This window comes from Exophiala oligosperma, assembly GCF_000835515.1.
Source record: "Exophiala oligosperma strain CBS 72588 unplaced genomic scaffold supercont1.8, whole genome shotgun sequence".
Lineage (NCBI taxonomy): Eukaryota > Fungi > Ascomycota > Eurotiomycetes > Chaetothyriales > Herpotrichiellaceae > Exophiala > Exophiala oligosperma.
In genome coordinates this window covers 1,834,492-1,853,450 of record NW_015622825.1, presented here as the reverse complement: position 1 = coordinate 1,853,450, position 18,959 = coordinate 1,834,492, and the positions used below count along the sequence as shown (strand labels likewise).

The following is an 18,959-nucleotide window of genomic DNA, read 5'->3' as shown; positions in this document are numbered from 1 at the left end:
TCGCACCTTGATGGTAATCAGCGACCAACTGATTGAGCTGCTCCAGCTTATACGTTGTCACCCTTGCTCTGACTCCTTCTTTTGCTGCAAAATTCAACATGGCTCTGAGCTGTCGATTCCTTCCCACCAAAACACCAACCATAGAAATATGGCGAAAGACCAAGTCGCGTGGGTGAAAATGAAGCCCGTCTTTGGGAAAACTGACCATCACACAGATGCCGTGGTTTCGGAGCAGTTTCATGCCATAGTCAAATGCTTGTTGGGCTTCTGGAAGGATCAGGACTGCATCTGCGCCAACCTCATCTTCCAGGCCAGCCCGAGGTTGACTTATGGCAGATCGAGTTTGTTCCGCAGTCTGCTTTCTGGCGTCTACAATGGAGACATTCACTCCCCAAGGTCCAAGGTCTTGCACAATACCTTTGAGGAGATCCAAAGCTGCGTCGCTTGTGTCGATTGCAATGACTTTGCAGCCCAGTTTGACAGCGAATTGCACTCCTAGATGCCCCAAACCACCTCCTGCTCCCGATATGGCGATAGTCTTCCCTATACCGCCTCCGGTCTCCATTCGTACTCTTGCTGTCTGTAGGGCATTCCAGATGGTCACACCCGCACACATAAGAGGTGCTGTCTCAACGGCTGTCATATTTGATGGGATTGGTGCAACTTGGCGTGAATCGACTAGGCAGTATTCCTCAAAACCTCCGTCACAGGCAAGACCTAGATTTCCAGCCTTGGTACACCACACGCCATACCCATCGGGGTCACCGTCGTTGTTGGTACATTCGTAACATTTGCCGCAAGGATGAAACGCTCTTCCTGGTACACCGACTGGAAGACCAACTTGGAGATTTTGATCCGGCGAAACAGCCTCACCCAAAGCCACTATAGTGCCCGCAAATTCATGCGATCCTACACGAGGAAGAGTCTGCCACATTGCACCAGACGCAAAGACGGCATCGGTATGGCAGTATGATGCTGCTTCAACCTTGACAAGAAGCTCATGACCTTTGGGACTTGATGGCTTCGGAATCTTTTTGAATATGTATGGCTGATTGAATGCCTCTAGTACCTGTGCACGCATGGTCGATGTGATTGACATGATTTGTGTCTGACGCGTGTCTTGAAGGACGCTTCCAACAATGCGAAATCCGTCAAATAACTCTTTTGGATCTAGGTGGAATATCAATCCAGACAAGCAACACTCTTGTTGGAATCCTAAGCAATCAAGAGATCAAAGCCTCAGATGAGCCTTGAAGAACCCCAAAATGGAGTTGACAGCCAACTTTCGAGAGGCCGACGGCATGATTGAAGTCTTCCGTTCCACTCTGCGGATTTTTCTCAGATCTACGATGACTGCCTCACTGTCGTGCTTACAATGGACCACAGAAAGGACACCTAGCGTGTCTATGACATTCTTTTCCTCGCTCATGCTTACGAACGTATGGTTTCCAAATAGCGGAGATGGACAAATAGCATTGTGAGTGACATACTCCGAACATGGTCGGCTTTTTTGAGTCTCCAATTTGGAGAGACACCATTCTCGGTAAGGACTCTCCAGCTTCTTAAAAAGAGGGTATACGTCCTCCTATTTCCCCAAAATCAACATGCTTCTCACCAACCCCAGCTTAACATGAAGTCAGCAGTGTTGCAAGCCAAAATGCCTTCCGGATCGACTAGTGCCCAGAAAACTCATCGGTGTCATCGCTGCGACCGGTGGTTTGCTCGCCTAGAGCATCTTCAGCGGCATGAAAGATCGCGTAAGAAGGCACCGCATTGGCTCTTCATCATACACTACTAATTATGAATACTAGACACAAAGGAGAAGCCCTTTAAATGCTCCAACTGTTCAAAAGCGTTCACAAGAAAGCCCGTCCACACTCTACCCTGCTCTTTCTCCGACTCTAACCTGAGGATAGAGATCTGTTGACAAGACATGTTCGACTGACTCATCAGTCTGAAACCTTCAATTTTCCAAATCAAAGCTCAGATCTGGACTCGGCCAACTCATCCATTATCCTCAACTGGTCACTCACGTCCTCCGATGTCGGTGTACAACCATCGTTCCAGGAAACCCCGGGCACCTCCACCCAGGTCCCAGACTGTATTGAGCTCTCACAGCCCACGCATGGAGTGCAGCCTGATGTTCGTTCCTCCTCACAGATCCTGCTCGAAGACCTTAATGGCGTTGACCCGGAGCAGACACACGATACTTCATTCTCTGGAGAAACAATCAACTATGACTACGATCCAAGTCTCGAGAGCTGTCACTTTGACCCCTTTGCACAGGATTTTGGCATGTTCATGGACAGTGTACCGAGCCAGGCCCACCCTTTCTCTCTGACGCACCAGCCTCTCCCAGCTATATATTCAACGCCGGGATCACCTTCAATTTTCATGGTGGACATCGCAACGAAAGGCCCCAGTCTGACTCTGCCACAGCCAGGGTACACCGCTGTCGTAGCACCTTTCGGGCCGTCTTCTGTATCAGAAGCTCCTACGGTGCAGTCTTCATTATCTAGATATTGCTCCCGTCTTCCATCTCTTGAACCAGAGGCAAGGTCAACGCCAGGCCGTCGCCCAGAAGACCAGACAGAGCCCAGACAACACAGTGGTCAACTTTTTGTCTCGTCCGAATGTCGACAGAGTGTTCTCGAGGAATTGGCGACATTTGTTGGTTGCATAGACAGCAACTTTGTGCTTCCCTCGCGGCACGCTTTGTCGCGCCTAGTTGCAGGTTATTTTCAGAATTTCCACGATCACTATCCATTCTTCCATGTGCCAACTCTTAAACTGGATTCGATCCACGCCGAGTTACTTCTGGCCATCACAGCTCTCGGTGCACGTTATACCATGGAACCCGAACTTGGTGTTGAGCTCTATCGCGTCGCAAGGTCGGTGGCACTGGAACGAATTAGTCGACATCAAACATTCGCCAGTGCTGGTGAGTCCGGCGAAACACAGAAAAAGGACCAAACATCTTTTGTGATGCAAATGATGCAGACACTTTTGCTCCTGATTGCGGTTTCTTCATGGTACAAACATGAGCCAGCGGCAGCCGATGCATTATCTATACGAAGTATTTTACACTCGATCGTTAGGGAGAACAGCAGAAGCGGCAGCGCTTCAACAAACGCGTCAGCTTCAGATGACTGGATGTCGTGGATACATCTGGAGACGCTGAAGAGAACGTATCTGGTAATATTTTGTTTCTTCAACCTGCACACAATTTTGTTTGACCTCCCGCCGATGATGCTCACCAACGAAGCGAATTTCGAACTTCCATGCTCCGAAAAGGAATGGAGGGCAAGCAGTGAACAAGCTTGGAGAGAAGCTCGTGCCGAGTCGGGGACGGACCGACGTGATTTCAAAGAAGCCTACTCAAGTCTGTTCACCAACAAGCACCAGCACCAGCCGACGTGTCCCCAACCAAAGGTGTCGGCTTTGGGTTGTTACGGTCTGATCCACGCCGTCATCCAACAAATATGGTTGGTGAGAAATGGTCGGATGCCCGTGGTCGAGGGAGGAATTGAGGATAATAGCCTCTCCAAGGAAGAAATGAAAATTTTCGAACGCGCGCTGAAACGGTGGACAAACTTTTGGGAGTTGAACAAAGAATCTTCCATGGACCCCCTCAATCCTCACGGCCCTCTGACGTTCACGTCCACGGCACTCCTTCGCCTAGCCTACATTCGACTCAATATGAACTTTGGCCCTACGAGATCGTTGAACAGCTGGGACCCCCAACAAGTCGCGCATTCTCTACACCAATCCCCCAAAGCGAGACGTGGCGATCAAATGACTCGTGCAGCCTTGCATTGCGCACACGCCCTCAGTATTCCCGTGAAGCTGGGAATCAACTACGTCGCACGAACCCAAATGATCCACTGGTCAAATCAACACGCTCTGTGTTCCCTCGAGTGTGCAGTCCTACTGGCCAAGTGGCTTGATTCAGTCACCGCTCTATCCTTGACGGATGTTACGGCGGCCGAGCAGAGAGTCCTGGATTTCACGATGCAGCTGGTCGCCGAGGACAAGTACAAGGCAAGCTACGAAAGCATTCTTGAGCAGAAACATAGGCTGAGCGCCATGGTGGTTAGACTTTGGGCGAAGCTCTATCAGTCAAGAAGCGTGTGGCAGACTGTCAACCTCATCGGCGAATCCCTGAGTATTTACGCCGAACTGCTGGAGAAGGATCGTGTATGATTGATAGTGTGATTTTTTCCCACTGCTGGCTTCATCCCTGTACCCATTCGAGTTTCTATGTAGTCGATGATAGTGAATACAATACATCACATCTAGCCTACTTCTAGAACAGACAGTGTCATAAACATATCTATCAAGACGCTAGTTGTCAAGAAGATAATTTGCTCGTGGAATATTTCCTCAAGATGCTCTCGTCCCACAGAAGAATACTTTTACACTGGACCCCGGGGGCGCAAAAACTGTCCTCGCTCAGACAGTTTGCCCCTCGAGGCTCCAAAACATCCAAACATTTGGCTCTCATCGACATCAGACCATGCACTCAAAGCCAAGGTATCCATCCTCTACCTATCAAAGCACGTTATCGTGCTTATGCATGAGAGTACTCCTTTTCCACCATCTTCTCTTCCTTCGCATTGTAAATGTTTCCGGCAACATAGTTGGCCGTGCTCTCATCATTGTTGGTTGTGAAACAAGCCAGAATGATTGCGGTGCCCGAAAATGCGAGAGATACCAAAAACACCGTCTTCGAAGCACCTACAAAGGCAAGACGGTAGGGCTCCTGAACTGCCTCCCGGATGGCTGGGGTCAAGCCGTCGACAGCTGAGAATGATGCAGACCCTTTCAACGCAGAGGCAAGCGCTGAGAGCGAGCTCTCTGGCAGTCCCATCCTCCTCGCAACGGGGTAAACCTGTTGCGGGATGGTCTGAACCAAGCGATTGCTGAGTGTCGCAGTGTAGATGGCCACGGCGATAGCGGAGACAAAGTTACGCGTGCTGCCACTCAGACCACCTCCTTGGCCGATCTCTTCCTGTGATCTGAGGGGGAAGGTTGACGTTGTGATCGACACAGACTCGACAATTCCCATGGCGAATGCTCCAGGAATGATGAGGCCTTGAGTCAGAGCCATGTCGTTGAGGTTCGCGGCCGCAGCGGTCAACAATGCACAGCCAATGATGGCGAAGACAATCATGGCCCACTTGGGTCCTGTGAACCAGACAATGGGGCCGTGGACCATCTGAGCAAAGACAAAAGCCATGGGCACAAGGCCGGCAAGTGTACCAATATCGTACTCGCTGATCTCACCTCTGCCGTAATAGACAGTGCTGACAAGCTGGGGGAACACGATACCGAATCCGTAGTATACGCCAGCAGCGATGCCGGTGTTCCAGGCGGCAGATTGGAAGCGAATATTTTTGAACAGGTGGAGTGGCAGATATGGTTCTTTGCCTTTCTTGTGTACCCATATTTCGTACATTGGCAAGACCGCAAAGAGAGTGATGCCACCTACGACCATCGTTGCGATCACTGAAGCCGACTTCCATGGATATCTGCAAGCACTGTCAGTACTTTGCCCGACTGGGGGGCAGAAATACCAACAGAACACCACCCCAGTTGAGGCCGAAGATGAAGATGCACAGACTGCCACTGTACAGAATGAGACCGATCCAGTCGAAGTTGACCAGTAGATCCTTGGCCGCCTTTTGACGATGTAGCATACCAAATGTCGGTGGATCTATGTGAAACGAGCATTGCGTTAGTCATGCTGTGACAGATGTGACATCTGATGTGTGTGAATACACTTACGGTAGAAGAGATACCAGGAGATCATGCTGACGGTGTTTATGGCAATCAACATGTAGAAGCTAGGGTCCTAGTCAGCAAGCCGACAGCGAAAATTTGCTCATTGATGCGTTACCTGTTGCGCCATTGTCCTGGGTAATTCTGAAAGCTATAGGCAACTCTTGCAGCCAGAGGGCTGGTGGGAGTGGTCATTAGGTAGCAGTAAGAGTTTGCAATGTATCTCCAGCGCATTGGCACAAGTTCGGCGACGACCCAGAAAAACGACTGTTGAAATGCAACCGCTATACCCAGGAACACTTCTGCACCAATGAGAGTGTTGACATTATGAGCTGTGGCACCGATGATGGATCCGATGAGAGCGATAGCGCACCCAACGATGAAGAACCTACGATATTGTTAGCCCTGCGCAGCAAACCAAGCCTGCCCTCCGTAAGACAGTGAATTCTTTCCTTACCATCTTCGTCCAAAGATATCAGAAAGCTGACCAACCATCAAGAAGAAGACAGCACCGCCGCATAGGTTCACCAACGAGACCCAATTGATGTTTGGTGAAGGTCCAATATCCGCATTGATCTCGGAGAGAACCGGTGAAATCAGTGCAATACCTAACGAGGCCAGGGTTGACCATGTAAGCCTTTTCTTGATCTTTGATTGTATCTTGTAAGAGATTTTTCAGTAGTCAAAACTCACCTCCGATCCCGCCCATGAAGGACGTACCAATGGCAAACATGGTGCCCAGAAACCTCCAAGAGTACCAATAGCTCTTGGGAATTGCGTCGGCATCTTTTCCCTTGGCTTCGTCCACTCGGTCATCATTCGCGCGATGGTCAATCCCGAGGTGGTGGTCGTTATGATGGAACTCAGTGGGCACAGCCTCAATGTTCTCATCTGGATCACGTTTGTGATTCTCCGAGGCAGACATATTCGACGACTATCGATTCTTGCACGGTTTCAGAAAAGTTTGATAACCGATGCATTTGCAATCATCTGTTTTGGGTGGCAAGGCCCTGCAATTCTATATACCTGGGGAAGTCTGGGGAATAGCGGGAGGCCCGTGGACTGACCTGAACCCGGACCCCCGGGCGAACGACCCGCATATCGGACCGCGTTTTAGGGCAGTTTCTATATTCCAAGCCCCGACCGCCCGACCGACCGCTTCCGAGCCGACCTCCGACCACGACTGATTCTCACCATCTCCTAGCCTGACATTGACCATCATGACTATAGCACAGTTCGCGGACCGACTATGACATGGCAAAATCAATGAATTGGGGCTGGAGTGTCCCTCTGTCGGGGATGGGGCTGGGTCGACAAAGTCTTTCCTGCCTGCTTCTAGTTGTATAAAAGAGTATCTGGAAACAGAGTACGCCAGTAAGGGCGAAATTATCCCAAAACGTTGTCAACTGCAGAGACCCTCAAGATGCCTGTCTCAGTAGGTGTTTGTTTGGCTCTCCGTCGTCTTTGACAAGCTGCTGACAATTCATCACAGACTACTACCGAGCTTCTTACTCCTCAGAAGCTTGAACACTCCAAGGTCAATGGGTTCCATGGGACCAACATTAGGAAATTAAGCGCTCAGCTGAATGGGCACGTCAATGATGTTGGTTCTCCTACCCCGCCCTCGAGTGAACTTCTGGGGAAATCTCCCCCTCCTGAAGATATGGCCGTTGCCGACGTCAAGATCCCACACGGCAAAGGAATGGCTTCCTTCGCCCTTTCAGGTACGTTTTCGTGGAACAACAACGACATGCGGTCAACTGGCTGACACAGGCGACAAGATGTTCTCATTCCACGATCGGCCGGATTGGGAATGGTTAAGAAGTATTACCAGCAAAGGACAATGTATCAATACCTTGGTCTCAGTGCCTTTGGTCTCTGGGTCTTCCGATATTCTGCAGATCCAACACGAAGAGCTGCAGCTTTGGGTCTCTTGTTCCCCGGTGCTGGTCTGACCGCGGTCGCCACCATCCCTTCTCTCCTTGCATTCGTGGCCACGGTTGCTTTGATTCCTCTGGTGATGCTGGTCTGGTTCGGCATGGGAGGTGTCTTCTTCCCACTGGCACTGTACTTCGGTTCTGCAGCCCTCGCCGGGTTTCTCGCAGAAGATCAACTTTTCGAACCGGCAGGCTACCTGTGGGCTGGAATTTGCACCACCGGACTTCTCTACATCTGGTACAAGTGCGCCAACGCAAGCAACGCAGGGTACACCAAACAGCAGGCGAGAAACAAGTACTTGATGAAGGAAGTTGCCCGGGTGCAGGCCAGCGCTACTCCTGCTCCCCCTCCCGAAGCTCGTGAGCTTGATGAGCATACTCTCAGATTCGTTCAGCACATGATCGAGAGAGGTCTTGCAGAGTTTGACGACTTCAGCTACCACGATGTGATCGATCAATTCCAGACCGCAGCAGTCCGCTACCAGCTTTACGGTGTGATTGACAGCTTGGCTTTGTACCAGACCCACTACGCTCCTGGCTACCATGGAGCTCTTCTGCAGGCCTGCAAGAATGCCATCGAGAAGAGCACGACAAAGAGCATCATGTAGTAAGTATTCTTGTCTTTCTCAGCCATTTACCGGTCCAAATACTGACGTGGGTATAGCTACTGGAAATGGGAACAGCTCTTTGGCAAGTTCAACCCCAGTGACCTTGATCCTATCAAGCAGGACAATATTGTAAGTGTTTTTATTGCAGATGAGAAATGTGTTGTACTGACTCCTCAGATGCTTACTGGTCACTTGGGTGTCGCAATGGGTCTGTGGGAGTCTGCTTCCGGTGACCGTACCTACCACGAGAAGGGTAGTTTAGATTTTGTTATCGGTGAGGGAAATCATTACAAGAAGAACTACCAAGAGCTCGCCGATGCCTTGATCGACAACATGGATCGGAATGTCTACTGCTTGTACCCCTGTGAACCCAACTGGACCTACTCACTGTGCAAGTAAGTCACGACTCCTGGTCCGTCTTTGCCAAAACAGCAGCAAACTAACATTTGTCTCCACAGCCTTCTTGGTTACGCCAGTCTTGTCATCTCTGATCGAATCCTTGGTTTGGACTACGTCGAGAAAATCAGACCCCGCTTTGAAAAGGCCTTGGAGGAGGAATTCACCGAACGTGATGGTACAATGCTTCCTATCAGAAGTGAACTGACCGGCATGACTGTATGTTCCCCTGAATTCTTGTCATCATGACGCCCCCCACTGACAAAAGTCTTAGATCCCAGGTCTTTGCGGAAGTCTCAACGACTGCATCGTCGCCATGCTCCTCACTGCTTGTCTACCACACATTGCCCACCGAAATTGGGCAGTGGTTCGCAAGGAGACTGTTTCGTACGACGACAAGGGAAAGCTACATCTCAAGGGTCTCAAGGGAGCTGACAAGATGGATCCCGGAAACTACAAGGCCGGAGAAGGTGCCATCCGTGCCTATATTGCCGCCGCGGCCGCTGAATTCGGCGATGAAAAAGTTCGAAAGGACGCCCTGGATCAGTTGGACAATGAATTCTTCCCCGTCGAGGCGACTTCCACCGGCTCTCTCCGCAACAAGGGCTTGTCGGCCACCACCCAAGTCATTGCTCTCATGGCCCGTATGCTCAGGCACGAAGATCTCGCCAACGCCAGTCTTCACGGCCCCGCTCCCAACGCTCTCAAGGGTCCCTTGTTGAGCGACGCCCCATTCCCCGAGGTTCTCGTTGCCAAGGCGTACAGTCCAGATGGCCTCCAGCTGGACTGCGTTCTTTACAATGGCAAGGCTGCTGGAGACTTCCCGCTCACGTTTACCCGACTCGAGCCTGGCGAGACCTATGTGGTTACCGATGAATCCTCTGGAGAGTTTGTTGCCGATGAGAATGGCAGTGTCACCGCCAACGTTCACATTGACGGCCGTACTCCAGTGTCAATCCGCCCGGCCTAAACGCTTTCTTCAAAATATGACGCTGGGAATGTATGTGGATGATTATAAGACATGGATGAGAAAGAATATGAATATAGATGCGTTGGGTTTGTTCGAACATAATCGCTTCGATGTCTAGTAGAGTCTTTCTTGCACCCATCCGATAGCTAGCCTACAGTATGCAGCAAAAGCCGCTCTTTGCTGAATATATATATCATCAGAGAAAAAACAATCACGTGTCTCAGATTTCATTCCTCATCAGAGTGCGACGCAGTTGCCATCTGGCTAGCCACAATTAAGACACTATCTGAACTTCAGTGCGTCTAGAGCGTTCAAGGCTTCTACTACGATCGATTCACCGCTGAATATGTTGTATTGTGTTCTAAGATAGTGATGGTTATTCATCGGCCCTATGGAATAACGACTGTCTCACGCTTCAATTGCGGTGGGGAACTGCTTCGCCCCGTCCACGGGCTGCTCCCAGGCTTGCTTGTCCTTCGTATAGCATTCTGCTTGTACCTTGGGGACTTGAGGAAAGATTCCCGCCTTGACAACAATATGGTTGGGCAAGACTTTCGTGGTTGACATGATTGGACTGGTTTTCCCACTCTTGTCAGAATACTCTCAAGTGATAATGCTTTTTTGTTGGTTTGGACCTTACTTTCCACAACGTTTGCAAAAATGTCGATGAAGAACTTCTCCACTATCGGTTCCCTTGTCTTCAAACACTTGAAGGAATTCTTTTCCGACGATTTTGACCTTGTCGTGTTCAACCAACAAGTTGGCGCCCACCACTGAACACCGCGCGTCAGCGACAACCCCTATGGCATGGGTAGACTGTCTAGAGAAACCGTAGGCAGTCTGTTTCACACTCTCAAGGATACTTACAGCCTCCTGCGACTTTACGGCAATGTTTGCAGTGACAATAGAACGACAGAGGGTCCTGAGAGGCCTCTAGCGTGACTTTTACCCCTCCACAAAGACATTCGCCTTCCATGACTTTAGTTGCTTTACCTCGAGTCCTCACGTTTGTTGCTCTTTTGGAATCTGCACCAATACTATACCATGACCCTGGCTTAGAATCCTTTTTTCGAACAAATTAACCCCAAACAATTCTGGGATCAGGGGGCTTGACACGGGTGGTCGACCGGGCCAGCTCCGGTGCTCCCCACCGTACGCGGCAGGAGGAACAAACACGTCGGATGTCATACGGGCGGCTGACGAGCCGTAGTCGTGTCCGAGTATATACGGTATGATGTCCCGATGGTTTCTCGCCAATATATTGCGTTATCATGTGGAGGATCGACCCAATCCGGAACTCCTCCATAATGGCCCTCCTCGCTCCCCTGGGCGGCCGGCTATCCCGGGGCCGCTGGCCAATATTCTGGAACTAGTAGATGAACCATTGAACACATACTTGAAAAAATCATCACTTGTGCTATGACCAAATCAAATCGCTGTCGGTTGCGGCACCGGTGAGCTCCCGAGTGTTGTTCCCGTCACGGACCTAGCATTCAATATCACCTGAGGAAGTTGACATCACTACCTGTGACCGTGTTGCCCGTGTAAGCCTCTTTCACCACCATTGTGGACTGAGATACCTTTTAGGGTTCTCATGAGACATGCCTACAGAAGATACGGAGCCCAAGGTCCGAACTCGGGTTCATATTTGTTGATGCTTCGGGTCATCTTCCGACATTTCGGGTTGCAAAAGCCCTTGAGTTTATGCTACGAGGATCTATGGACAACTATCCAAGCCCCAGAGGCTGACATGGCAAGTGCAATACAGGCACGGTATATCAAGTTCAATGACATGTCACTCCCTCTCCTACGCCAAAGATCGCTCAACTCCATTGGATTATTGGCTTGACCACCTGCGCAGCAAATTAGATCTCAAGTCCCTGCCTTCAGAGGCATCAGCTGGATTCGGTAATGTACTTACCTTCCCTTGTTCAATATCTTCGAGGGCTTGGTGGAAGTCTTTGACGTTGTAAATCTTGCATAATCGATCTATCGGGAAGTTTCCTGTCTTGTGCAATTCCATCAACTGTGGTATAAACTGTGACGAATCCAATATCAGTCAGTCGGTCTCCTCTGAAGTATTTACTGGGTGTAGTATTGTGGTTGCGTCTTGCTCATTACTCACTTTTGAGGGCACCGAGTCTCCTTCGATGGTGCCAATCAGCCTTTTATTCTGTAGCAGAAAGGTAAGGGGATCGAGTTGTAGCCGTGAGCCTGCTGCCGGTACTCCTACCATCGCCGCGCTTCCACAAGGAGAGAGGCATTCTATTGCGTTCTCGATGACTTTGACCACTCCCGTGCAATCCATGGCGTAGTTCGCACCACCTTCCGTGATTCGCTTGATCTCTGCAACCGTGTCCGGCGTGTCTTTGCCGTTTATGGTGTGTGTTGCTCCCAGCTCCTGGGCCAACTTCAACTTGACCGGAACTAGATCAACGGCAATGACCTGCCTTACCTTTAGATATGCAGCTGCCATTACCGCGGTCAGGCCGACGCTACCCAGGCCGAAGATGACAACGGAATCTTTTTCTGTCGCTTTGAAAGAGTTCATGATGGTGCCGGCACCCGTTTGAAACCCGCACCCGAGTGGCGCAAAGATCGCCATGGACTCTGGATATGGACATTTTACGATGCACGCCTCCTTTACCACCGACAGTCTGCAAAAGGACGAGTGTCCAAAAAATTGGGATGAAACTTTTCTCCCGTCATCGGCCATGGCGGTTGGGGTGCTTCCATCTTCTGGGCGTTTGGCAGTGTGATTGATCTCGACATGGCCGTGGCACCTTGCTGGCTGACCCTTGGAGCATTCGACACATTTTCCGCACGCGTTGAATGAAAGTAGAACAAAGTCTCCAGGATGAAGGCTCTTGTCCTTGACTCCCGACCCAACCGCCTTCACCACACCAGCACCTTCGTGACCAAAGATGGCGGGGAATTTCACCGTAGGAACCAATCCACGTTGAAATACAATGTCCTGATATTATTGTCTTGATCAGTTGTCCTCTCCCACTCAAAGTCGACGCGAAGCGCACCACTTACGGTGTGGCAGACTCCCGAGTACTTCATCTCGACCAGCACCTCGTCCGAGCGTAGTACAGGGTCCACTGTGACCGTGATAAGTTTGAAGTCATCTTTGGCCTTCTCAACCACGAGAGCCTCTGTTTGAAGTTTTTGTGCGGTGGCCATTTGGCTCCAAGATGATCTCGTCCGAAAGAGGATTAACTTTTCGTTGAAGGTATAATCCTCAGGGAACCTTTTCCTTCAATCGTTCAGTGGCCAAAGTTGATGATTCAAGTGATGGGGGTATCTATCGTACCCAAAACACTCATGATTCGTCCACAAGGCTGCGTACAGAGTGTGTGTCGGTGCGAGTCGGACCGAGTCAGACTCGCCCGTGATGAAGACATGTTGTTGTAGAGGTTCTTGTGGACGGACCGGGTGGGGCACTTTGGTATTCCGGGGTCACTGTGAATCATACACAGGGCTTAGGTCGCGACAGTCTGTTTTATGCAATGGTCATGGCAAACTCGGTGTGTGTATAGAGCGCAAGGCCTCGCTCAACTATGTTGGTGATTTCCGATAGCCATCACAACCGCCACGACTGAACTTCGACCGGCACCGAGCAACATCTAGTTCTTCATTGACCTCAAACCATTCAAGCGACTTACCAACCGGCTCCCCAATCCTTTTTTCTTCTTCCCGTCATCGTCAAAGACGTTCCACAGAGGGCCAAAATGGCGTGTTGTTATATTGCAGTTTTTATGATATCTTGCCTCATCGATGCAGCCGAAACGTTGGATATAGACATCCGGGTGCAGTACAACGAAACAATAGATCCCTCCAAGACGGCACAAAATGCAAAGAGAGGCGTACAACAGCAGCTCGTTGCACCGCCGGGCATAAACACCATATCGGTCTCGGGGATGACATGCTCTACCTGTACTGACGCGGTCGAAAGATCACTCACAGAGTTCCCTGGAGTCGACAGAGTGTCAGTCTCCCTTCTGACCCATGAAGCTATGGTCATTCATGGGCCTGAAGTCAGAGTCGAGGATCTGAGAAGGTGCGTGGAGGATTGCGGGTTTGAAGCAACCGCCGGCAAGAGAACGGCGGGAGAGAGTGCAGAGCTGTTGCGGCAGACAAAGGAATTGAAGACACTGAAGAACTCATTCTACAAACTAGCCAGAACATCCAGCTTACTTTCACTGGTGAACAACAATTCCCGAATGTTCCGATATCTCAGTCTGAGGAGATTTTCGGATCGATTACTCACCCCTTGGGGCACACAATTGATATGTTTATGTCTGACAGTGTTGATATGGGGACGATATGGAGCGTGGATGCACAAGAGCACATGGGCGAGGGTCAAGAGAGGGTCGATGAACATGAACACTTTGGTCACACTGTCTTCCACGCTTGGGATTTTGCTCTCACTGTTGAATCTGTTCTACCAAAGCAGCAATCCAGGCAGCGCAGAAACCTACTGGCAGACGACGGCCGGACTGATCATGGTGGTCACGGCCGGCAAGTACGTGAACGCGTTAGCCCGGAGGACGGGGACAAAGGCGCTCGCCTCGTTATATTCGTTGATCGAAGAGACATCCTGGGTGAAGCTATCAGATACCAAGGTCAGTTTGAGTCGATGAGAGACAACATAGAGAAGATCCCTCTAGCTGACAGCCTTTGAGCAGCAATTGATACCGACTTCCATGGTCAGGAAGTCGGACACAATCCGCATCGAGCCCTTCACCATCATCCCTTGTGACTGCTACGTCTTCTCCGGGTCGTCTTTGGTCAACGAGGCCATCATCACGGGAGAGTCTCTCCCCAAGACCAAAAAGACGGGAGATTTTCTCCTCGCCGGTACCCGTAACGGGAGTGGCAGTATGGTCGCCATCATCCACGAGACCGAGCAAGGATCCTTTCTTACCCAGATGCTCAACACGGTCGAAGAAGCCATCGGAAGTAAAGTTCAGGTGCAGCAGAATGTCGACATCGTCATTCGATACTTCGTCACCGTGATAATCGTATTGGCCATCTTTGGATCGGTTATTGCCTTTCGCGAGGCCGACTCCTCTGTACTTTCCATCCTTGCGCGCATTAACATTGCCGCTAGAAAAGCCATGACGATCCTTGCAGTATCTTGTCCATGTGCACTGGGTCTGTCCACTCCAGTTGCCATTACTGCAGGAGTAGGTGAGTACTACCAAGAAACTCCTCTCCACTCTCAACCTACACAGGATGAATGAACAATGCTGACCTTCCCAATTCTGTTCGTGACAGATGTGGCACGCCGAAAGGGTATCCTCATGGTAGAAGGTGCTCGCAACATGGAGAAGCTAAACGAAATCAGCCACATCGTGATGGACAAGACAGGAACGGTCACCGAAGGCCAGCTTCACATGGCTGCTTGTGATCTTGAAGACTCATGGTGTGATCGTTGGGAAGAGCTCAGTGTCCTGGTCTGTGCAGCCGAAGAGCGAAATGGAGTTGCTCGTCCAGCAGGTCTGGCCGTGTTCCGTGGCTGTCTCCAAAACATCCAATCCCAGTGGCGAAAGTATAAAGAATTTGGAGGTTTGAAGAACCTTGAAGAGGTTGTCGGCCAAGGTCTCCGCTGTGATGTCGACGTCGGCGATAGCTCGTGGAGGAGGATCTGTCTTGGTAACGCCATGTTCTTGAGCTCGATGGGCATACAGATAGTCGAGCAGCCACACCTGCAAGCGGCCAAAGAGGCACTGAATGTCTACGTCGCCATTGACGATGAGTTCGCTGGCGTTTTCAGGTTACAGGTGAGTCTCATCTTTGGAATAATCCCAAGATTTTCCCTACGTACTCATATTCTGGGTAGGACAAGATACGATCCGATGCTAAGCAAGCTATCGAAGCGCTCCAACAACGAGGTTTGAGCGTTACAATGGTGCGTAGTCGGTCCGGTTGCCTGCTGTGGCTCCCCTCTTTGAAATTTGCAAGAATTTGTTCGTTGAAAATCTGATTTCTATCGCAGGCTACCGGAGACGTCAAGGCAGAAGCTCAACGCGTCTCATCACAGCTAGGTATCTCAGTCCTTGCAACAAGTGCACTTCCGTCAGAAAAGCTTCTTCTCGTTGAAAAGCTCCAAAAACAAGGAGAAAAAGTCGCAATGGTATGTGTCCATGTGTCTCTATTCAAGCGGTGCAATGGTCTCTCTCAATATGGCTGACCGCAGTATTTACACAGATCGGCGACGGTATCAATGACGCTCCCAGTCTTGCCGCAGCAGACGTTGGTATCATGATGGCTCATGGTAAACAATGCCTCACCACGGGAGGGAGTGTGGTACTTCTCTCGTCCCAGCTCAACTCCATCCCAGCTCTATTCCTGATTGCAAAAGAGACGATGGCCCAGATACACTTCAATCTTGTTTGGATCTTGGTGTACAATGTCATCGCCTTGAGTCTAGCGCTTGGCTTGGGCGCATCCTGGAATTTGACTCTAACCCCGTATGTCCATACAAGTGTTCTTTGTCAGTAACAACGGTGGTGCAGAAAGGCGGCTAACTCCATGAACCACGCTAGGTCTACTGCGGCTGCCATGATGTCGTTTTCTTCGATATCGGTGACTGTACTAGGAGTCAGACTCCGCAATCGTCTCATGAGCCGCTTAGAGACATGAATGACCCTATTGTGGGTCGAGTGTCCCAACAAACGAAGCAAAGATCAAAGGTTGAGGTCGTCTAGCCATGGTTGAGGTGCTGGAAACGTGCTCCAGGACTCCGTCGGTAAAGATTCGAGACTATCCGATATGGTGGGCACTATGGGTCTCGTATAGCCGAGCGGAAAAAGGTTCAACAAGTCATCATACACCGGAGAAGGAATATTAGAAGGGTTGAATGCATCCCAGGAAGTTTTGCTCAGTGGCGTGGAGAGTCGACCGTAATCCAGGGCTTCAACAATGTCTGTGACATCGATTTGCCCCAGGACATCGGGTCTCGTCGAAGGGTGTAGAAATGGTGCGAACCGAGCGCTATTTGTGCGTAACGATCTCAGTCGTGTGACCTGTGTGGATGAGAGCTTCGTTAGTGATTGCTTATACATGTAGCTCATTAATGATTTACGTACCATGAAACTGGTGCTCCTCCAGAGCTTAGCCAGGCCCTCCAGGAGCTGCAGAGAAGCATCGAGACAGGCTCTGGCGTCTTCTGCAATGGCAGGGTCACTAGAGTGGAGGAAGAGGGCGTGGATCGTAGCCGCCACGGTTACACAATAGCCATAGAAAGGGTCCCCAACCGACGATATCGATGGACAGCTCATTTGTTTGACTTCTAGCATCAGATTGACCAAGGCCTGCGCGTGGCTGCGGCAAGTATCCATCGAATGAACTAAAAAACTCAGGGGCGCTTGTCCCTGGTAGTTGAGAAGACGCCGTCGAAACATGATCGGATGTCGGAGGAGACAGTGGCAGAGATGGAAGAGGGTTCGTGAGAATATGAGAGGCGCTACTTTGTGAGCGTCAATGGAGCCGTCCTTGTTGCTGTTCTCTTGTCGGACGATTTCTGCGAGGGGGATGTTGAGTCGAAAGTCGGATTCGATCTGGAGGAGATTTGCATGGATCGTCGACAGCCTGGAAGTTGGACTCCAGGGGGCCTGAACTTCTTGAGCAGACGCGCCCTGTTCGCCGAGTGTGTATCGCGTACATTGGCCCAAGACGGAGGCTATCCTGACCGACATAGCAAAAGGGCTGAGCTGCGTCGACTTGACACCTCCCATCTCACCGTTGACTTCGTCCAGTGTCGCCGTCGGCCGCCAGGGCTTCTCACTGCGGAACTCGTCTTCACCGCTCGGCAGTCGGACTTTGCAAGCCTCGTCCAGCATGGCCAAAGGCTTCTCGCGCCCACACGACATCAGCTTGTCACAGATGTAGAATGACCAAAATACCCTCCGCCGCTCTTCTTGTTCGGTCACCGACAGCCACGCATCCGGCTCCCTCATCAAGCCAAAATCCTGAATGATTCGAATCGCCAGTCCGACTTTGATCCACGATCCTTGCGCCTTACCATCGGTGTAATCGATTATGGCCAATAGCAGAATAGTCTGAACGATACTGATACCCATTCTGTCCTCGATACCATTCCAGGGCAACACGAGAGCTTTCCAGGACTCTATTGCATAGCTCGCGATCGCTTCTGGTCCGTTCCGAAGTGGAGTGGTTGACGGATATCGCGCGGCGCTGGCAAGAATGGCAAACACCAGAGCACGAGGTACCTGGCCCATGGCTAGCTTTGCTTTGAAAGAGACTTCATGGAATAACGAATAAGGACGATTATGACAATGTTCGAAATATAGATCGGCAGCCGCCATTATGACTTCAAGGGGTGGGAGATTGTCGGGGGTGCCGGATTGTTTCAGCGGTCCTTTCATGTCTAGAGTCGACAGATTGGGTCCCATCTCAGAATTTGACAGACGAGTTTCCACGGTGGCCGCCAGACTTCTCTGTTAGTAGACCACTTGTGCTTGATGATGGCTGGTACTCACCGAGATATTGACCCTGCCATAGCTGCTAATTTACTCTCAATGCCCTCGAGCATGGTGCGAAGATCGTCCTGCAACGTGTAAGAAGCTGCCTGAAAACCCACTACATTCGTCTCGGAAGGCTTGGGATCACCCACTTCAGGTTGCCTTCCACCCATATCCCACGAAAGAAACTCATCAGACGAAGTTCCGCGAGATTTGCTCCTTTGTTCACTCTCCGGGGCTATGTACACGCAGGACTGGGATAAGCGACGACATAAAGAACAAGTCGGCTTCGTTCCTGAACAGCGCACTTTCTTGCGTCTAGAACACCTATTAGCATCAGGCGCAATTCTGCATTTTCAATGGACTTTTGAATCAAAGGGACCTCGCAACATTGGGGGGTGCCTCTTACCGACAATTGTGACAGGCTTGTCGAACGCGTTGAATTCGGTGTGTTTCCATAGTGTCGGACATTGCTGGTGGAGAGAAAATTCTAGGTGAGGAAAGAATTACAAGTTTTCTCCTTCTGCTTCCCTTGAGAACTTCTGCCCTCTCTTTGCACTTGGTGTCTCCATGGAGGGGATTATTCCCCGCTGATATGGGGCCCAATGTCCTCATCACGATCACTAGGCTTCTGGGGTACATTGTGTCCTTCGGAGGTGGTGCCTTGTTGGTGTGACGAGTGGAGACCGACATCGGATTCGGTCACGAGCAACTACACAGAATAGTACGGATTAGGTCTCCTGTCGACCGAGAACGCAGGTGCTAAAGCTTGTTG

At 50.6% G+C, this 18,959-nt stretch overlaps 2 protein-coding genes across 2 annotated transcripts; one reads left to right on the top strand and one right to left on the bottom strand.

Moving 5' to 3' along the window:
* Window positions 1–1,265: 1,265 nt before the first annotated feature.
* PV06_08591 (uncharacterized protein) lies at window positions 1,266–4,203 on the top strand (the record flags this gene model as incomplete). Its single annotated transcript, XM_016409944.1, has 2 exons — window positions 1,266–1,477; window positions 1,917–4,203. 2 exons carry the CDS (start codon window positions 1,266–1,268, stop codon window positions 4,201–4,203), a joined length of 2,499 nt encoding a protein of 832 aa, XP_016260252.1.
* A 12,184-nt stretch (window positions 4,204–16,387) lies between these two features.
* On the bottom strand, window positions 16,388–18,357 carry PV06_08590 (uncharacterized protein; the record flags this gene model as incomplete). The annotated part of the gene is made up of 3 exons (XM_016409943.1): window positions 16,388–16,726; window positions 16,790–18,155; window positions 18,203–18,357. 3 exons carry the CDS (start codon window positions 18,355–18,357, stop codon window positions 16,388–16,390), a joined length of 1,860 nt encoding a protein of 619 aa, XP_016260251.1.
* Between the last annotated feature and the right edge of the window lie 602 nt (window positions 18,358–18,959).